The sequence below is a fragment of the Cavia porcellus genome, unplaced genomic scaffold (assembly GCF_034190915.1).
Source record: "Cavia porcellus strain 051 isolate PalLab524CR breed Dunkin Hartley unplaced genomic scaffold, mCavPor4.1 scaffold_17, whole genome shotgun sequence".
NCBI classification, from domain to species: Eukaryota; Metazoa; Chordata; class Mammalia; order Rodentia; family Caviidae; genus Cavia; species Cavia porcellus.
The window spans coordinates 73906337-73924949 of record NW_026947500.1 but is presented as its reverse complement, the minus strand read 5'-3'; the positions used below and the strand labels follow the sequence as shown (position 1 = coordinate 73924949).

General features: G+C 59.6%; 1 protein-coding gene across 5 annotated transcripts; it reads right to left on the bottom strand.

The window, feature by feature from the left end:
* Nucleotides 1–629: 629 nt before the first annotated feature.
* Atp8b3 (ATPase phospholipid transporting 8B3) lies at nt 630–18575 on the bottom strand. 5 transcript variants are annotated; one of them, XM_063228945.1, is made up of 28 exons: nt 18450–18575; nt 17209–17267; nt 16694–16785; nt 15946–16059; nt 15603–15701; nt 15184–15245; nt 14709–14781; nt 14532–14602; nt 14006–14088; nt 11715–11873; nt 10483–10571; nt 9267–9460; nt 8978–9186; nt 8746–8777; nt 8506–8662; nt 7561–7749; nt 7353–7465; nt 6010–6174; nt 5806–5917; nt 5297–5372; nt 5058–5169; nt 4521–4875; nt 4215–4438; nt 3668–3751; nt 2798–3037; nt 2354–2492; nt 2123–2250; nt 630–1309 (listed from the first exon to the last, which is right to left on the bottom strand). In XM_063228945.1, exons 2-28 carry the CDS (start codon nt 17255–17257, stop codon nt 635–637), a joined length of 4095 nt encoding a protein of 1364 aa, XP_063085015.1. In that variant the 5' UTR covers nt 17258–17267; nt 18450–18575; the 3' UTR covers nt 630–634. The 5 variants fall into 5 exon arrangements, with proteins under 5 accessions (XP_063085015.1, XP_063085016.1, XP_063085018.1 ...); XM_063228946.1 differs by having other exon boundaries at nt 2189–2250; XM_063228948.1 differs by having other exon boundaries at nt 16694–16815; nt 18450–18573.
* Nucleotides 18576–18613: the final 38 nt, after the last annotated feature.

Genomic DNA, 18613 nt, shown 5'->3' with positions numbered 1-18613 from the left:
GGTGTGCGTGTGTTGCCGTGGCAGGGGCGGGGTGGGGGCGGTAACCAGGGGAGGGGGCAGAGGGCGCAGCCACCCGGAAGATGGGAGGGGAGGCCGGGAGGGAGCCCGGCCCTCTCCCAGGCCCCTGTCACCCTCGCTCAGGAAGCCCTGGGCATCAGAGGGACAAGCTGGGCCCTCTGTTGCTTCTGGAGTTTGGGGTAAAAGGTGTTTATCTGAAGAGGGAGGACTGCAGCTAGCGCCTGGAGGAGCGGGCAGAGGGGCCACAGACAGGCGGTGGGGAGCGAACAGTCCACCATGCAGACCTGCTTTCTCTCTCTGTCTCTGTGGTACTGAGATGGAACCCAGGGCACTCACATGAGCTATGCCCTTAGCTCATTTTTAAATTTTTTGTCAGGGTCTCCCGGTGTAATCCAGCCTGACCTCGAATTCACTCTGCAGCTCAGGCTGGCCTCAAACTCACAGCAACCCTCCTGTCTCAGCCTCCCAAGTGCTAGGATTATAGGAGTGTGGCTATGCCACACTTAAAAGTGGGTTGTTTTCTTTTTTTCTGTCTAAAAACTAGCAAAAAAGATTCCACGCGGCTGGCTTCCAACAAGAGGCCCAAAGTTAAGGCAGAAGCCCCAAGAAGCTGAGGTCAGGCGGATCTAGGTTTATTAGAAAAAGCATAGGGCACAGCTTCCTTGTCCTTGGCGTTGAGAGCCGGCTGTCCGGGAGGAGGTGGCATCGGGACCTCCTGGAAGTACTCAGGCAGCCACTCCATCGGGGAGGGCTCCCGCTCCAGGGACCCGGACTCGGTCTCCATGGCCTGCTCACTCAGGGAGTCCTGGGTCTGCAAGGGGGGCGCCCCACTCCCGGAGCCCTGACCCCAGGGCAGTGATGGCCTCGCCAAGGCTGGTGCCTGAGCCTCAGCCACCGACCAGGAGCGCTCTTGGGACAGCGGGGCCTCCGGAAGCGAGGGCTCCAACCACCTGCCCTGCCCGCCGGGGCCTGTCCACTGGTCCTGGCCGGCGTCCTGGGAGGTGGCCCTGGACCTGAGCTGCAGCATCGGGTTCGCCAGGAACGAGATCTTCCTGGGCTCCGGGGGCGCCGAGGGCAGCTCCTCCACCTCGGAGGGCAGGGCCGCGGAGATGTTCACGTTCGTGTCGCTGCTGTCCCTGCGCGGCCTCCGCAGGATCTTGCCCTGCGTGATGAGGTCCCCGTAGCCCTCGTAATGGGAGAAGGCGTAGCTGGAGCGCCGCACGCGGGACTGGCGCCTGAGAGGCAAGGGCTCCTCCGAGACCTCCTCGCTGGGGGGCACCTCTGCCTCCTCCTGCAGGGCAAAGGGGCCACGGGATCATCAGCCTCCCGCTGCGGGACATTTAGAGCCAGTTCTAGTTCGTTGTGGTAGAGCCAGTCTCCTCCAGGGAACTGCCTCTGAGCCAGCCAATCAAGAGCCCCTCCGAGGATCCTGCCTCTGAGCCAGCCAATCAGAGTCCCTCCTTGGAGCCTGCCTCTGAGCCAGCCAATCAGAGTCCTCACTCTTTATTCCAAAATAGCCGATGACTAGTCCCCTCTCTTACTGGACTCTGATCCAGCCAATCAGGGTGCCAACCCTCAATGGGTCAGCCAATCAGGGCCCCTCACTTGAGCCTAACTCTGAACTAGCCCTGATCTTTTCCCTTACTTTTGAGACAGGGTCTAAAATGCTAAATTGCCGAGGCTAAACTCAAACTTGTGATCATCCTGCCTCATTCTCCCAGTATATTTTGAGACAGGCTCCTGCCAAATGGCACAGACTGGCTCAAATTCACAATCCCCCTGCCTTGGCCTCTCTTGGCCTTCCTTTTTAAGGCTGAGTAATATTCCACGGGCTGGAAGGATCTCTGTAGGTACTGCCTCATCTGTCGACATGTCCAAGTCGTCTCCCCTGTGGCATAAACCATTCCAGAGTTTTTTTGTCCCCCCGTCCCCACTCCCAAAACCAGGATGATTCGAGGTGGGAATCTGATGGTGTCTGCGTGAGAACCCAGAGTTGCCCTGTTGCTTCTGCCTCAGGATGTGTGGTCCCCGCCTGGGGAGTGCGGCCTCCCTGAAAGCACCACATGTGTGTGTGTGGGGGGGGGGGGCGTGCCCAGACTCTCACCTTGAAGCGCGGCTCCTTGACCGTGTGTTGGTAGATTCGGTAGGCGAGGGTGGGCAGGATACTCACCACCACATTCAGCAGCAGCACCAGCAGCAGCGACGCCTTGGTCAGCACATTGTGGAGGGCATCTGGGGATGGAGGGAGGGGACAGCAGAGGTGGCTCCCACTGCCTCTTCCTGGGGAAGGTCCTTCCCACATCCACCTCTATCCTGTCCCGCGCCGGGGGCTCACACAGAAACGGAAATGTCTTCGGAAACAGCCGGTAAAGCCACAGGCTCTGGGTGATGTACGTCATGACAAAGTAGCAGCCCAGGCTGAGGAGCACGGTCCCCACGAACAGGAAGGTCCAGTACCTTACGATCAGCATGATCTGGGCAGGGAGGAACAGAGGTCAGCCGGGGGCAGGGACTGAGGATGGGCCTCCAGGAGGCCAGGATGCGGGAGTCAGCAGGGCACGGGGGCACAGGCCTGTCATCCTAGCGCTCGGGAGGCTGAGGCAGGAGGATGACCATGGTTTGGGGCCAGCCTGGACCACATAGTGTTCGAGGCCAGGCTGAACTACACAGTGAGATCCTGTCTCGAAGCAGCCCCAAATGAAGCTGCTGGAAAGGGGGGCCTTGAAGCCGGTCTGAGCTCCACCCCGCCCCCGGGCTGGGACCAGGCAGCCTGGCGAACCTCAATGGTGATGGTCAGCAGGCTGCTCAGGGCCACCACCACTGCAAAGGACTGGTAGTCACTGAGGCTGCTGGGCCCGGCCGTGTCGCGGATGATCCACAGAGTAAAGAAGAAGTTGACCAGGGAGGTGACCAGGCCCTGGGTGATGGCTTTGCAGAACACCCAGTAGTTGAAAAGCTCATCTTTCTGGCCAGCCACGTACAGCTCAGGCATCTGCAGGCTCTGCTTGTCGCTCACATCCTGGGCAGGGGTGTGGGGAGCTCTTGGGCCGGGGGCCAGGATAAGGCCAGAGGGACCCCGAAAGGAGACTGGACTCCCACTGGCCACTGGCCACAGGTGGTGATGGAAATGAATTAAAACCAAATGGGGTGGGCGGGGTGCGTAGCGCACACCTGTCATCACAGCACTCAGGAGGCTGAGGCAGGAGGATTCATACAAGTTTGAGGCCAGATGGGGTACATAGTGAGTTCAAGACCAGCCTGGACTGGATGGGCTGTCTTTAATCGTCCTCTCTCCATCCCCCCAAAAATGAACTGTAAAGTCCAGTTCCATGCTCAAGGGCTCCTGACTGGCCAGGGCTTCTTAATGGGCAATGTGGTGTGGACATGTCCATCACCCAGGATGTTCTCTGGACAGCCCAGTGGGGTCCCTCAGGATTGGAGGGAAAGCAGAGACCAGAGGGCTGAGGAGCAGACTGCAGGGTTAGAGGTCCCACCAAGAGAAGGAGGTGGCCCCGCGAGACAGTGGCACCCAAGCTGGAGCAGATAGGACGCAGCGGGCAGGCAGGGGCTTAGATTAGGCCACACCCACCTGGACCTTGAGCCTGGCCCAGGCAGGAGGCAGCAGAACCTGGCGCCAGACTCGGCTCACCTGCTCGAAGAGCCCCACGTAGAGGACGGGTAAGGTGCTGTAGAGCAGATTGTACAACGACAGGAACCACCCTTCATACAGTGGCTGTGCGGGGCGGACAGAGAGGGCGCTCAGAGGCCCGTGGGCAGCCGGGAGGGCTCCCCAGGGGACCAGGAGGTACTGTCACAGTTGGGGTTGTGGGCTGAGACCAGGAGTGGGTTAAGCAAAGTTTGTATAAAGATCAGTGCAAATTAAAAGAAAAATAAAAACCAGGGGGAAAGCTGGGCATGGTGTCTGCACCCCTATCATCTCAGCGCTCTGGGAGGCTGAGACAGGAGGATTGCAAAGCAATGCAAGCCGGGCCTGGAGAAACCTCATGACTGAGGAAACTGAGATGTCTCCAAGTTTTTAAACATCCCTCCTCCCCCCTCAGCCTCCTAGGATGCTGGGGTCTCAGTCTTGCAGGCTCACACTTATCTCCCCAGTTCGAGAGGAGGTTGGGGAGGGGTCCCGGAAGGCCCGGCCGGCTCCATACTCCCCGAGAAAGGGAGAGAGACCGACCGCACACCTGGGCGCTGAAGCCAGTGTAGAAGGCGAACCAGAACTGGGACGCCAGGCTGGCCATCGTCTTGTAGAAGAAATAGCGCAGGAATTTGCAGACCCGCATGTAGGACCAGCGGCCGTGCACCAGCAGCAGCCGCTGAAGGAAACAGAACTGACCGAGCGCGAAGTCGCTGTTCTGCACGGCCTGCGTCCCCTCCTGGCCCGCCAGCCCCACGCCGATGTCAGCAGCTGCAGGAGAGGCGCATGCGCGGTGAGCCCCGGGCGCCCCCCCCCCCGTGGCCCTCGCCCCGCTCCCCCCCCAGCCACCCACTCTTGATCATGTTGACGTCGTTGGCGCCATCCCCGATGGCCAGGGTTACTGCCTGCTGGTATTTCTTGACTAGCGCCACGATCAGGGCCTTCTGCTTGGGGGTCACCCGACAGCAGATGACCGCTTGGCACCCAGAGGCCAGGTCCACGAAGGCCCGCTCCCGCCGCGCCTCCGGGCTCTCTTGCTTCAGCTGGAGCTTGCTGCGCTTGGACCGGTGCGTGGCCAGCGAGGCCCCCAGGCTGGACCACATCATGGAAATCCGCCGGATGGTATTCGTCTCCGGCCTGGCCTCGTCCTCCAACTCTCCCTGGATCACAACCCGGGGCTCCTGGCGCAGGGACACCAGTAGCTGGTCCTAGCCGGGGCGGGGAGGAGGGATGGGGTCACTTCCTGTCCTCCATGCCCCCAGGCTGACGACTCCTCCGGGGACGACCCTCGGGGTCTGGCCTCTGAGTGTGGCCATCTGAGGTCCCCGGCGTCCTCCGCGATTCTCCCGGGCCCCTCCTCCACGCCAGGCCGCAAGCTGACCGCACTGACCAGGAACTCCCCGCTGACCACCATGGCCACATCGTTCTGCAGCTGGAACCTCAGGCTGCGCCTGGCGGCCCTCAGCAGTCTGCTGCGTTCCCCATGGGAGTCCAGGAAGATGCTGTGAGCGGGTGGGGAGCTGGGCTTAGCGTGGGGCCACCCAGCCCTGCCCTGTCTTCCCCTGGGCCAGCCCGGTTCGCTGTGCCTCAGTTTCCCCTTGGTGCAGGCGCTGCAGGCAAGCTGCTTACTTCACATCCCGCGCCTCCAGGATGTGCATGTTTTCCGTCAGCAGCTGACACGCAAACCCAATGTTCACAGCGGTTTCTGCAAAACACCAGCTCAGAGCCTCTGGAAAACCCGACCCACTGGCCCTCTGTGGAGGCCCACGCCCACCCCACTAGGTTCTGACCAATCACAGCCAAGTCTCCTCCCCCTGGCATTGTGATTGGTTCAAGGCTGGGTGTGTCACCCAGTCTGACCAATGACAGCCAAGTCTGAGACTGAAGCCTGGCTGCGGGCCAGCCCTGGGGAGTAATTTTGGCCCAGGATCACCTCACCTATGAGAACCCGGAAAATGTCTAAATTTCTTTTAAAATCACAAGAGAGGTTAAAAAAAAAAAAAAAAAGTAAATCCCCAGCACTTCTTATTTGGAGACAGAGTCCTATTCAGCTAAACGATTCAATTACCCAACCTGGGTTCCAACTGGAGAGCTTCCAGCCTCAGCCTCCCAAGGGGACCGGGCGGGAGGTGTCGCACCTTGCTTGTCTCCCGTGAGCACCCACACTTTAATGTTCGCCTTCTTGAGACTACTGATGGTGTCGGGGACCCCGTCCTGGAGCTTGTCCTCGATGGCTGTGACTCCCAGCAGCTGGGGGTGGGGGTGTGGAGGAGCGGCAGGAACTGAGCCGAGCTCCGAGGTCCCTGGCCCTGGGGACTGCCGGTCCCCCACGCGTCGCCCACCTGCAGGCCCTGCTCCATGTCGCTGTACACCTGCTGCAGCGCCTGCGCGCGGTCCTGCAGCTGCACGGAGGCCGCCTCGAGCCGCAGCTGCCACTGCTGGTAGACGCTCTCCTCCACCTCCTTGTAGGCCACGCACAGCGTGCGCAGGGTCTGCTCCGTGAAGGCCTGGGGGGCGGCGGGCGCTGTCACAGCCTTGCCCCCGAACCAGCCTCCTCCCCTGCAGGCACTCCCTCCAGACACCAGCTTCCCCTGGGCTCCAGGTCTTCGAGGGGACAGAAATAAGCCCCCCTGAGCCTCCGGCAGCAGATTTGATTTTTACGTTCCTTTTTCCAGATGGGGTCTCCACGTGTACTTCAGACTGGGCTCTTCAGTAACTGCCACCCTCGGGCCTCAGCCTTCCCAGGCCTGAGGTCACAGACTACAGCACCACCCCCAGCTCTGTGGAAGATCCTAACTCTCCCAGTAGCTACCCAGGACGTCTCCCTGGCGGGGCATCCCCAGCTCTGGGCTCCTCCTTCAGGGCTCCCGGAAAGGCCCAGAACCCATGCACCCTAAGAGTGGCCTGGGTGCTGATGGTCCCCAGTCAAATGCCCGCCACAGTCACCCCAGGTTGCTCCCTTCCCCTGGCGGGGGATTATGTGACAGACAGTTCTCTGGCCTTCCTTGAGCCTCAGTTTACCCCCTTGTGCTATGGGGTGGATACCATCCTGGGCTCTGGGTCTCTTTCTGAGAGACCCATGCTCTCCTCTCCTTCGGGAGGAGAAGGGAACCCTGGGGATCCCAGCAAAGCATTTGGGGAGCCTCTGGCTGGGGGCCCAGACCAAAGGGGAGAGGCTTAGGGGTGACAGAGAGCTGCAAAGGCCATGCTGGAACCCAAATCCATTGGGAGTTGGGGTGGGGTTGGGGAGCTGTCCCCCCAGACACCCAGCCCAAGCCGCCCCATCCACAGGGTGTCATATGAGTTGGAGAGACTCCTTCTCTGAGCAAGTTTGATTTGATCAGGAATTAATTCTTTTTTTGTACTGGGGATCAAATTCACAGCCTCACGCTTGCCAGGCAGGTGCTTGTGCCACTGAGCTAAGTCCCTGGCTGGGCAAGTTTGATTTGGACTTCAGTTCCCTCCCAGTCTGTGTGTGTGTGTGTGTGTGTGTGTGTGTGTGTGTGTGTGCTGGAGCAGGAAGGTGCCTTGAGCAGTGCACAGCCTGCTCAACTGTACACGGCGGCAGCCCCCAAGCTTAGCTGTGGTTAACTGCAGCCAGTTCTCTACCCATCTTTCCTGTTCCCTGCTCTCTCCTGTCCACACACTCACACGTCCATCCCCATTTTCCCAAGCCACGACTCACTGTCAAGATTTTTTCTGTGTTCGACTCCATCACGCCTTTCTTGTACAAGCGCTGGAAGATGACCGTGTCGGCCCCTTTGGTGTACAGGCAGATGGAGCCCTCTGGTGTCCGAACTGTAGGGTTGGTTGGGGGAGAGGCCTGGCTGCCCACACGTGCCCCCAGCCTCCATCCGTCCCCAGCCCAGGGCGGGGAGCCGCCCTGGCCTCACCTAGCACCGACATGCACTTCCGGTCGCTGTTGAAATCCATGAGGGCCAGGACCTCGTAGGTGCGCTCCTCCCCCAGCTCCACCACCGTGATGCTGTCCTGTGTGCGCGACAGGAACACGTAGCCGAAGTTCCGGGCCGCGGTGACCAGCGCCTCCTCGTCTGGGGATGCAGCCTGGTACAGGAGCTGGTCTGGGGGAGGTGGGGACCGTGAGGCTGGGGCTTGGTGGACATGGAGGCTGCACCCCAAAGAGAGGGCACAGAGACAGGGAGAAGGAGGGGCTACTAGTTCTTTCTTTCAGTGCCGGGGAAAGAAACGCAAGCCTCTGCTTTGGGCTCCCCAGCCGGGTCTGTTTAGTTTTCTGGGTTTTTTTTTTTTTTTTTTTTTTTTTTTTTGTCTTTTTGAGACAGGCTCTCACTCTGTAGTCCAGGCTGGCCTTGAGCTCACTTTGTAGCCCAGGCTGGTCTCAAGCTCGCAAACGACCCTCCTGCCTCAGCCTCCCGAGTGCCGGGCTTACAGGCATGAGCCACCACGCCCGGCTTGTCTAGCTTACTTTTGAGAGAGGGAATATTACTCTAGGGTTCAGGCTGGCCTCACTCATGGGTACCCTCCTGCCTCAGCCTCCAGAATGCTGATAACTGCTGACATGTGCCACACCTGGCTTTTTTCTTGTTTTTTTGAGACCCAACCTCCCTAAATTACTAAATTGCCGATGGTGGGCTGGAATTTGCAATGGGCCTGGCTCGGCCTCCCAGAGAGCTTAGAAATACTGGTTGGATCCCAGTCCCTGGGGCCTCTGGGACCCCCTCAGGGCCGTGGGTCCCCTCTGTGTGACTCCCCCTCTAGGTCACATTCCAGGAGTCCCGACGCCCCAGCCTCCACGTTCCATTGGTGACAGGCTTTCTGCGGGTCCAGGCCTGGGAGGGCCCAAGGCCCCGAGCACTCACTGTCCTTCTCCTGGACCATGACCGTGTGGCAGATGGCCAGCAGGCGCCAGAACTCCTGCACCGCCTTGTCCTGCTTGCCCAGCACTATGCGCAGCAGCTCCTCGTTGAAGAATGACAGCCTCCCGTCCGCAAACGTGTTCCACAGGTACGGGTTCTCCTGGGGGCCCAGGCAGGCACGGTCAACAGGGTCCCTGCCCATTCCACTCAGTCCAGTGTCCTGGGGCCAGCGGTGGGGCTCACCTTGGGGGGGATCCCGTCCTCGTTATCCGGACCTGGGGAGACACCACAGTTTCGGGGTTCAGCTCCAACTCAGTGTCCCGCCGCCCCCCCCCCTAATCTCAGGCTTCAGATGCTCAGACACCACCTAGGGGCAAGGTGGCTGCCATCTGTGGCTGGCATCTGGGCGGTTCTGGTCTTTGGCAAGGGGTGGCCCCTTGCTCCCCCCAGGGGTGGCTCTACCCGGGGAGCCCACCGTAGACTCGGCCGGCGATGCAGCATTTCTTGAAGCTCATGACATTCTGTGTGAGGGTCCCCGTCTTATCGGAGAACACGTAATGCACCTGGCCCAGATAGTCGTTGAGGCTGGTGCTGCGGGCCTTGGCGGGCACGTCGTGGGGCGCATGGTACATGTGCAGGTCCCAGTTGATGAACATGCTGTTCCCCAGGTAGATGAACTCCGTTCTGGAAGGCACAGCTCGGTCACGCCATGGCCAGGGCCACCGCCGGACAGGGGCCACGGTCGGGGGCCACCGCCAGCTCACATGATGAACATGGCCAGGGGGACCATGACGCTGAGCAGGATCAGGAAGGCCCAGAAGACGAGGAAGGTCTCCAGGAGTTGCCCCTGGGTGCCCGGCTCCACCGGGATGTAGTGGTGGGTGTTCTTGAGGTCGATGATCTGGAGCCAGTACCCCATGCTCAGCAGGATGGAGATGACCACTATCAACAGGAAGATCTGCGGACAGACGGAAGGGCGGAAGGATGGGTGGTCAGGGCGCCAGGTGGAGGTGTGGGAGGGCCTGGGGTGGTGCTCCAAAGCGGGGACACCCCCAGGGAAGGGAACATTGACGATGAGAAGGGCAGAGTGTTTGCTGGGCTTTTGTTTGACTGCTTTTTTGATTTTTTTTTTTTTTTTTTTTTTTTTTTTTTTTTTTTTGGCTTTCTGAGCCAGGGTCTCTACGCAGTCCAGGCTGGGCTCACTTTGTAACCTAGATCGGTCTCCAAATCGCATTGTCCTCCTGCCTCAGCCTCCCCAGTGCTGGGATGACAGCTCAGCGTTCCTTTTCTTTCATCTTTTCTTCTTTCTTTCTTTTTTGTACCACCAATGGAATTCAGAACCATGTGCTGGCCAGGCAGGCGCTGATGCCACTGAGCTGTGTCCCTGACCCCTTCCTGGTCCTTCCTCTTTGCCCTGGGATTGAACAGGCCCTGCACACTGAGCTCCACTCTCTCCTCTTTGCCCCCCCCCCTTTTTTTAGAGACAGGATCTTATTCATCACTAAGTTGGCCAGACTGGATGATAGCTGTGCACCATCACACCCAGTTTACAATAACTGTTAAACATGTTGGGAGCCTGGGGCTGGGGATTTAGCTCAGTGGCAAAGAACCTGCCAGACAAGTGCAAAATCCTGAGTTAAGAATCTAGGCACCAAAAAAAACCAAAAAAACCCAAGCAAATTAAAATGATGGAGCCTGGTGCGTGCCTGTAATCCCAGGATTTGGGAGGCTGAGGCAGGAGGATTGTGGCAAGTTGGAGACCAACCTGGGCTACAAAGTGAACTCCAAGCCTGAACTGCATAGAGAGACCCTGCCTCAAAAAAGACCAATCAATCAATCAATCAATAATAAATGTTTTTCTTCTGGCTGAAACACCTCTCTATAGGGTCCGACTGCACAGAGCTGCGAAATCCAGCCAGGGCTTCTGTCAGGAGCACAGGGACCTGGCCCTCCCCAGGCAAGGGCTTCTTCCCAGCTCACCAATATCACCAGTTTGTTCATGAAGAGGTCAATCTTGGTTCTCTTCAAGTGGATGTCTCCACAGTTCTTCATGATCTTTGTGTCAAAACCTGTAGGGATTGCATCCATATATCCTGCCGTTATTCACCCACCCATCCACCCCTCCATCCACCCACCCACCCACCCCTCCATCCCTCCACCCACCCACCCCTCCACCCACCCACCCCTCCACCCACCCATCCACCCATCCATCCACCCACCCACCCACCCACCCACCCCTCCATCCACTCCTCCACGCACCCCTCCATCCACTCCTCCACCCACCCCTCCATCCACCCGCCCATCCACCCGCCCATCCACCCACCCACCCATCCACCCCTCCACCCACCCCTCCATCCACCCACCCATCCACCCCTCCACCCACCCATCCACTCCTCCATCCACCCATCCATCCACCCACCCATCCATCCACCCATCCACCCCTCCATCCACCCGCCCATCCACCCATCCATCCACCCACCCACCCATCCACCCATCCACCCCTCCATCCACCCGCCCATCCACCCATCCATCCACCCACCCACCCATCCACCCCTCCACCCACCCCTCCATCCACCCACCCATCCACCCCTCCACCCACCCATCCACTCCTCCATCCACCCATCCATCCACCCACCCATCCATCCACCCATCCACCCCTCCATCCACCCGCCCATCCACCCATCCATCCACCCACCCACCCATCCACCCATCCACCCCTCCATCCACCCGCCCATCCACCCATCCATCCACCCACCCACCCATCCACTCCTCCATCCACCCACCCCTCCCTCCACCCACCCCTCCACTCCTCCACCCACCCCTCCATCCACCCACCCACCCACCCCTCCATCCACCCCTCCACCCACCCCTCCACCCACCCACCCCTCCACCCACCCCTCCCTCCACTCCTCCACCCACCCATCCACCCCTCCACCCGCCCCTCCACCCCTCCCTCCATGCATCCCCTTATTAAATCTGCCCATCTTTTCATCTAACATAAAATCATAGTCCCGGTTCAGCTCGTCCATTTTACTTTTTTTTTTTTTTGGCAGTGCCGGGGACTGAACTCATGAGCTCGGGCTTGCCAGGCAAGCGCTGAGGCCACTAAGCTAAATTCCCAGCCCAGCTCCTTCATTTTTGGGCAGAGGCAGAAGCAGTAAAGTCACGGGGGCCCGGGATGCTCAGGCCCCTGAAGCCCCGCCCCGCCGTACCCGCGTAGATGACCAGCCCGTAGCAGGCGTCCGTGTTGCGGACCCTGGAGCCCCGCAGGAGGACGTTGCTGATGTCCAGGCCGTACTGCCTGCCTTTCCAGTCCAGGCTTCCCACGAACTGGTGCATCCGGCTGTTGGGCTGCTCGCACATCACCGTGCCTGTGGCGGGTTGGTGGTCACAACTCCTACCTCCGAGTCGCCCTCCCCGACCGACTGGGGAGCATCCTACCACCCCGGCTTTTGTCAGTTCCTTTAGGCCCCTCCTGGACAGGCCCGAGGCAGAGCAGGCACCAGGTGCTCAGCAGTGTCTGAGGGCGGGGTGCCCGCTAGAGGGAGCTCATCCAGCACCTGCTCTTAAGGGGTACTGAGCCCCTCCACAGCCCCATCATCCACAGTCACACAGCAGACAGGTTCCAGCAAACACTGGTCCAGGGAGTGGCCAGTGGGAGTTCAAATAACAACGGTGTGTGGGCTGGGACCCCGGCAGAGAAAAGGCTGTGGGGGATGTCACTCCATCCATCATTGAACCACCCTTTCGTCACTAACCACTCACACAGCCTTATTTACCAGCTACCAATCCATCCGTCCACCCATCCACTAGTGACTCCACCATCCATCTGCTTATCTATCTGTCAACACCCACCCACCCACCCATTCATTTACATACCCACTCATCTATCTGCTGTCTGTCCACCCAATCATCCACCCCATCCACCCACCCACCATCCATCCATATATCCACTTACCTATCCATTATCTAGCTTTCCATACACCCACTCACCCATCCATACATTCACCCATCTACCCTTTCAACCATCCATCCACCCATCCATTCATCTATCCATCCACCCACTAATCCATCCATTCATCCATCCATCCATCCATCCATCCATCTATCCATCCACCCATCCATCCACCCATTCATCAGTCCATTCACCCATCCATCCACCTACCCATTCATCCACCCATCCACCCTTTCATCCCTCCAGCCAGCCATCCATTCATTCATCCATCCACCTATCCATCCATCCACCCATCCATCCATCCACTCATCAATCCATCCACCCATTCATCCATCCATCCACCTATCTACTCTTTCATCCATACATACACCCATCCATTCATCCATTCATCCAGGCAGCCATCTATCCACCCATCCATCCACTCACTCATCAGTCAATTCACCCATCCATCCACCCATCCATCCATCCACCCACCCATCCACCCATCCATCCACCCATCCATCCATCCACCTATCCATCCTGCATCCACCCATCCATCCACCCATCCATCCACTCACCCTTTCATCCATTCAGCCATCCATCCACCCCTCCATCCACCCATCCATCCATCCATCCACCTATCTATCCATCCATCCACTCATCAATCCATTCACCCATCCATCCACCCACCCATCCATACATCCACCCATCCATCCACCTACCCATTCATCCACCCATCCACCCTTTTATCCATCCAGCCATCCATCCATTCGTTCATCCATCCACCTATCCATCCATCCCCCCACCTACCCCATCCATCCACCCACATCCATATACCCTCACTGACCACTAACCTGCGCTGCTGTTTGCTGGCCCACTTCATATACCCACATATTACTGCAGAGAAACTCTGTATGTAAACCAATGAGAGCAACTTGGTCTCATGATAAAAAACCAAAACCAAAACCAAAACCAAAACCTAAACAACAACAAAAAACCCATTATGCCAAGAAAACATAAAATTACCCAACTTTTGTTGCATTTCTGTTACTGGGGTTGAACCCAAGGCATCAACATGGAGCTCCATCCCCAGCCCGTTTTAAAGGGTTTTTTTTTTTTTTTTTTCCATCTTAAAACAAGGTCTGGGGACTGGGAGTTTAGCTCAGCGGCACAAATGTCTGCCTGGCAAGTGTGTGGTCATGAGTTTGATCCCTGGCACCAAAAGACATGCCAAGGTCTCACTAAGTCCAGACTCAGCTCAAATTTGCAGTCCTCCTGCTTGGGCACTGTGGACCACCATGCCCAGCTGCAAATCCCCCAACTTTTACACTCAGGTCAGGGGCAGGAAACGGGTCGGGCCAGGTGGGCCTGTTAGAACCTTCTGGACCCCAAAGGCTGGCGAGTTCATGGGAAGGAAGCCGATTCAGTGAGGAGCCAGTGGGCCGGGCACCCAAGTCTCTACCAGTCACTTCCTGGGCCACCACCCATGGGGTGGCCTCACGCCTTCACAGAGGGACAGACACAGGTGCTGGGACGCACAGGTCCCCGGGTGAACTCAGTGGCCCTTACCGTTGAAGGCCGCCATTGTCTTTGAACAGACCAGCTCATGGTGGGTGACGGCCAGGGCCTGTCTGAACTTCAAGTTGGTTTCCCTGGTGACCCGAGGACAAAGGAGGGCAGTTAAGAAGGCGGCACCCTGTGATTCCCTGGGAGCCGAGCCACGCCTGGTCCTGGGTTTTTGCTTAGCACCTACCATGCACCAGCTGTCGCCAGATGGCTGAGGCCCAGAGTGGAAGCGGGCCGTGCCGACGGCCACACAGCACATGGCCCTAGCCACACCCCACCCCAGGCTTTTCTCATTCTCTTGAGACAGAGTTTTGCTAAGTTGTCCAGGTCCCACTTGAAATTAAGGCCCTCCTGCCTCAGCCTCCCAGAGTGCTGGGATGACAGGCGTGCGGCGCCACCAGGCCTGGCTCCTCTGCCTTTCTTCTTATGCCCTGCGCTGGCTTGGTAGCTTGTCATTCGTAGCCGGGACAGGGGCTCCCCCTGGCCTGGCACCCAATACCCCGAGCCCCGCCAGGCCGAAGCTTCGTACCCATCAATGTCGGCCGTCTCCAGGTAGCACAAGCTGCTGGGCTCCGTGCTGGCCAGCAAGAGCAGGTCGGCCTGGATGGACGCGGACGGCAGAGGTGAGGGAATGGCAGAGGGCGGAGGCAGGCGGGGTAGGGAGAGCCCAGCCTGGTCAGGGGTGCCCGGGCCGGCCTCGGCTCACCGGGACGATGCTGTCTCTGGTGACACACACAATGTCCCCAACGCACAGGTCTTTCCACTTCCGCCACTTGAAACTGCAGGAGGAAAGGTGTAAGGAGGGGGCGGGGCTGGGGCCTCGGAGGGGCGGGGCGGGGGCCTGGGAGGGGCGGGGCATGGACCCTGGTGAGGACCCGCCCACCCCTCCAGGCCTTGGCTTCTGCCAGGCTCAGCCCAGCAGCCCAGCCCGGTTTTGCACTTCCCAGTACCTCACCCCAGGGTCCAATGTCCTGTCTGTGACCCCAAGGATCCCCCATGCCAGTACTTCCAGCCTCCCCACCCACCCGTGACTGAGCTCTACACTCCTCGAGCCTCTCTGTCCCCACCCCAGGCCTGGAAGACCGTGGGCACCTAATGAACGCAGGCCATTCTGCAGTCACTACTGCCCCCGCCAGCCTCTGTGTCCCCAGATGTCCCTGCACGGCTGTCCCTGGCCTCACCTCTTCCTGATGAGCTTCTGGCAGGGCCGGTTGTTAATGACATTGTCACTCCTGTGTCGTCCCTGAACCCCGAGGGTGGCGTTAGAAGTAGTCTTGTGTCCCTCGTCCCCACATTGTCCCCACCCTGACCACAGCAAGGAGTCCTCACCGGCTGACCCCAGGGTGTCTGTCCAGGGACCCCAAAACCCAGAGGTCACTTAAAATCAGCAGCTCAGGAGCTGGGGATTTAGCTCAGCGGCATAAGCACCTGCCTTGCAAGCAGGCGGTCATGAGTTTGATCCCCCGTACCGATAAAAAGTTTAAAAAAAAAATCAGCAGCCCACAGAGCCAGAGGACACCAGGGTGCAGGACTCGGGGACAGCCAGAGCCACCTCCTCAGGCCCGCGGCCCCCAGAGGCTTGGCCACAGAACCCACTCACAATATCATCCATCAGATCACGGGTGGCCCGGATGAAGAGGAGACAGAGGAGCGGGAGCAAGATGGAGATCCATGGCAGCGTGGCAATTTCGGGGATGGTCTGCAGGGACAGGGGTCACAGTGACCCCTCCCTGCTGCATCCCCAGTCCTGTAGGCCAGCCTCGCACCGCCCACAACCGCCTGGTGGCCTTGCCTCCCGCTAGCTAGCCTGACATGGGCGGGAGGAAGTGGCCAGGTCCGAAGTTTACTGCCGCCAGGGTGGGCAGGGAGGCTTCTGGAGGAGGCGGTGGGCCGGGGTGGGGGAGGGGAGGCCCAGGCCCAGGCCCTGCTGAGGCCCGGCCCACCTGAAGGATGACAATCAGGAGGAAGTAGAGGTTGGACACACGGTGGAACTGCTCGTACAGGTTGAGGGGCAGGAAGGAGAAGACGTTGTACTTGGCCGTGTGGATTCTGTTGGTCTGGAATCAGAGCGGCAGGGTGGGACGGGCGTCAGGGCCACGCACGCAGGTGCAGGGCCACCAGTCTGGCAAGGCATTGCTGGGAGCGGCCAGGGGCCATTCTGGGCTCAGCCATGGAGCATGTGATAAACACAGGCTTCAAGCCAGCACTGGTGGATGCCCTGCTGGAAGGCAGGGCCTCAGGGCCAGAATTCCCGGAGCCCAGAGCCTGTATGACTGGAGGCCTCCTGGTGACACAGAGCCACGGGGCTTGGACCCTAGGATTTCCCAAGAGGAAGCCCCCAAGGGAGGTCGTGTAGAGCTGGGATGGATTTACGGGCCCTCAGGGACAGTGCATTTTGGACTCTCAGAGTGTGCTGGGCAGTGCCAAGGAAAGGCGGCACCACGAGCAGGGATTTGGTAAGAAGGGACTCCATAGTCAAGCACAGTGCTGCCTGCCTGTCATCCCAGGATCGGGAGGCTGAGGTAGGAGGGTCGCCAACCTGGTCTACAGAAGGAGACCCTGTCTCAGAAAAGGGGGCGATGCGGTGTGGTGCCTGTGATGAGAAGCCTGAGCCAAGGCGAGCCCCGGGCAGAACTCAGGATGCACAAACTCAAGCTGGGAGACTGGATTGCGGGGCACCGTGGGGCCCACCTGGTATTTCCGCCTGCGCCAGCACAGGAAGCCCTTCTCCAGGAACTGCTCGTGGAAAGCCGCGTTGTTGGCCCTCACCTCCCAGGTGAACGCTGTGGCGAGATGGGGGTGTCACCGTAGCCCTGGGTGAGGACAAACAGCCTAACAACGCCCTGGAGGAGGACTAATGGGCCCCCCGGGACCCTGGCACTGGGGATCCCTAGCCCACGATGTTAGGGAGCTCGTAAACAAACCAAAGGCCCTGCTGGGGGTCCTGGCCGGCCTGCACAGTAGGTGCATGTGGATCCCAAGAGGGGTCCCTGCCTCCTTAAGACCCTGGAGAACCACAAATACCCATTTCGCTTACAGATGGGGTAAACTGAGGCCTGGTGATGGCCTCCCAGCACCTAAGGCCGCACACTCACCAAATCCGGTCTTATCGTTTGTGGATAAGTCACGCAAGCGTGTGTGTGATGGGAGTTCCCCACCCCATCCCCCCTTCCTTCTGTCCATGCCCTCCTCAGCCCGGCATGTACCTGTGTCCTTGTCGTCCTGCAGGTCTTCTTCAGGGGTAGCCCTGCCCATGCTGGCAGAGCTGTCAGAGAGAGGGGTCCAAGGTCAAGGCAATGCCCATGGCCCCAGGCTGTGCTGGATGCTGCCCTTAAGGAACCCAGAGCCTAGGGGGTCCCTCCTCTAAAATGTTACCTTCCAGGGTGGTTCACCACCCTGTGGCCAGATCCTCCCCTTGCCTCTCAGTTTAGCATGAAATTAGGTGTTCAATTCATGTTTGTTGACTGACCAAATGAAGCCCAGGCTTATATATTATAGCTCAGAGCAGTCTGTGTGAGTCCAACCTCTAGGGACTGCTTAGAGTCACTCTGCTGGGGTGCTCAGTGGTCACTGGGAAGTGGAAATAGACTGGAACCTCCCGAAGAGCCAGGAACCTTATCACTAACAAACTTAGGAATCCAGGTCTGGTTTTACACCCAGGGGTCTGGTGCAGTTACAGGACAAGCAGGAGGCCCGGCAGCTCTCCGGACGCCCTCCCCCACTCTGCCTCCAGCCCTCGGCGGCCCCTCCTCGCCAGGCCCCGCTGCAGAGCCCTCTGGTCCTCACCCCTCCGGTCTCACTTCATACTGCCCAGAACGTCCTGGCTGGTTCCTGCGTCTCCTCCGGGGCTCCCCTCTGCCCGGGGAGTCCCCCATCCCGCTCTGATCGCCTCTCTTCTACTTCTCTGCCTGTCCCGGTTGCCTGCTAAGTACCCCAACCTCTCCAGGGGACAGAGACTGAGTCATGGGTATCCCTAGGGCCCTGTTGTGCAGGGCCAGCTGGGGTGCTTCAGAGGAGGGAAAGCGAGGCTGCGGTGCAGGGTAGGGTGGGTGGGGTGGGCAGGCGTAGGTGGGGGGGCCATGGCACCTGGTGGGGAGGCGCTCAGGTTGCCAGAATCCCCCAGTGCATCTGGATGCAGAAACACACAGGCCTCGCTGACCCTGCACCCCACTCTCAGCTCACTAGACACCCCATTAACCAGAAGCTGGAATCTCCCCCAGGAGCAGCTGCGCAGGGTCGATGCCCAGAGCGCAGCCCGGGCCTCCCTGAAGCAGAGACCCTGGCGCAAGGGGTCTCGAGCTCTCTCTCTGCGCCTCCTCTAGAGGGCGCCCTCTTCGCCGCCGCTGCATCCCCAGCCCGCAGGCCCGGGACGAGGGGGCGGGGCGGGACCCAGAGAGGGTGAGCCAGAGCCCCGGGATGCAAAGCTTTGGGAGTGCCTGGAGCTCACCTGCGCCGTCCTGCGGGTGGTGGAGCTGTTAGTCCGGAGCCAAACGGCCTGGAACGCGGGGGGAGAGGGGTGGGTCATCGACGGGCGGGGCCAGGTTTCATGGGCGGGGCTTCACTGAGGGGCGGGGCTTCGAAGGGCAGGGGCCAGACCCGGGGGCGGGACCT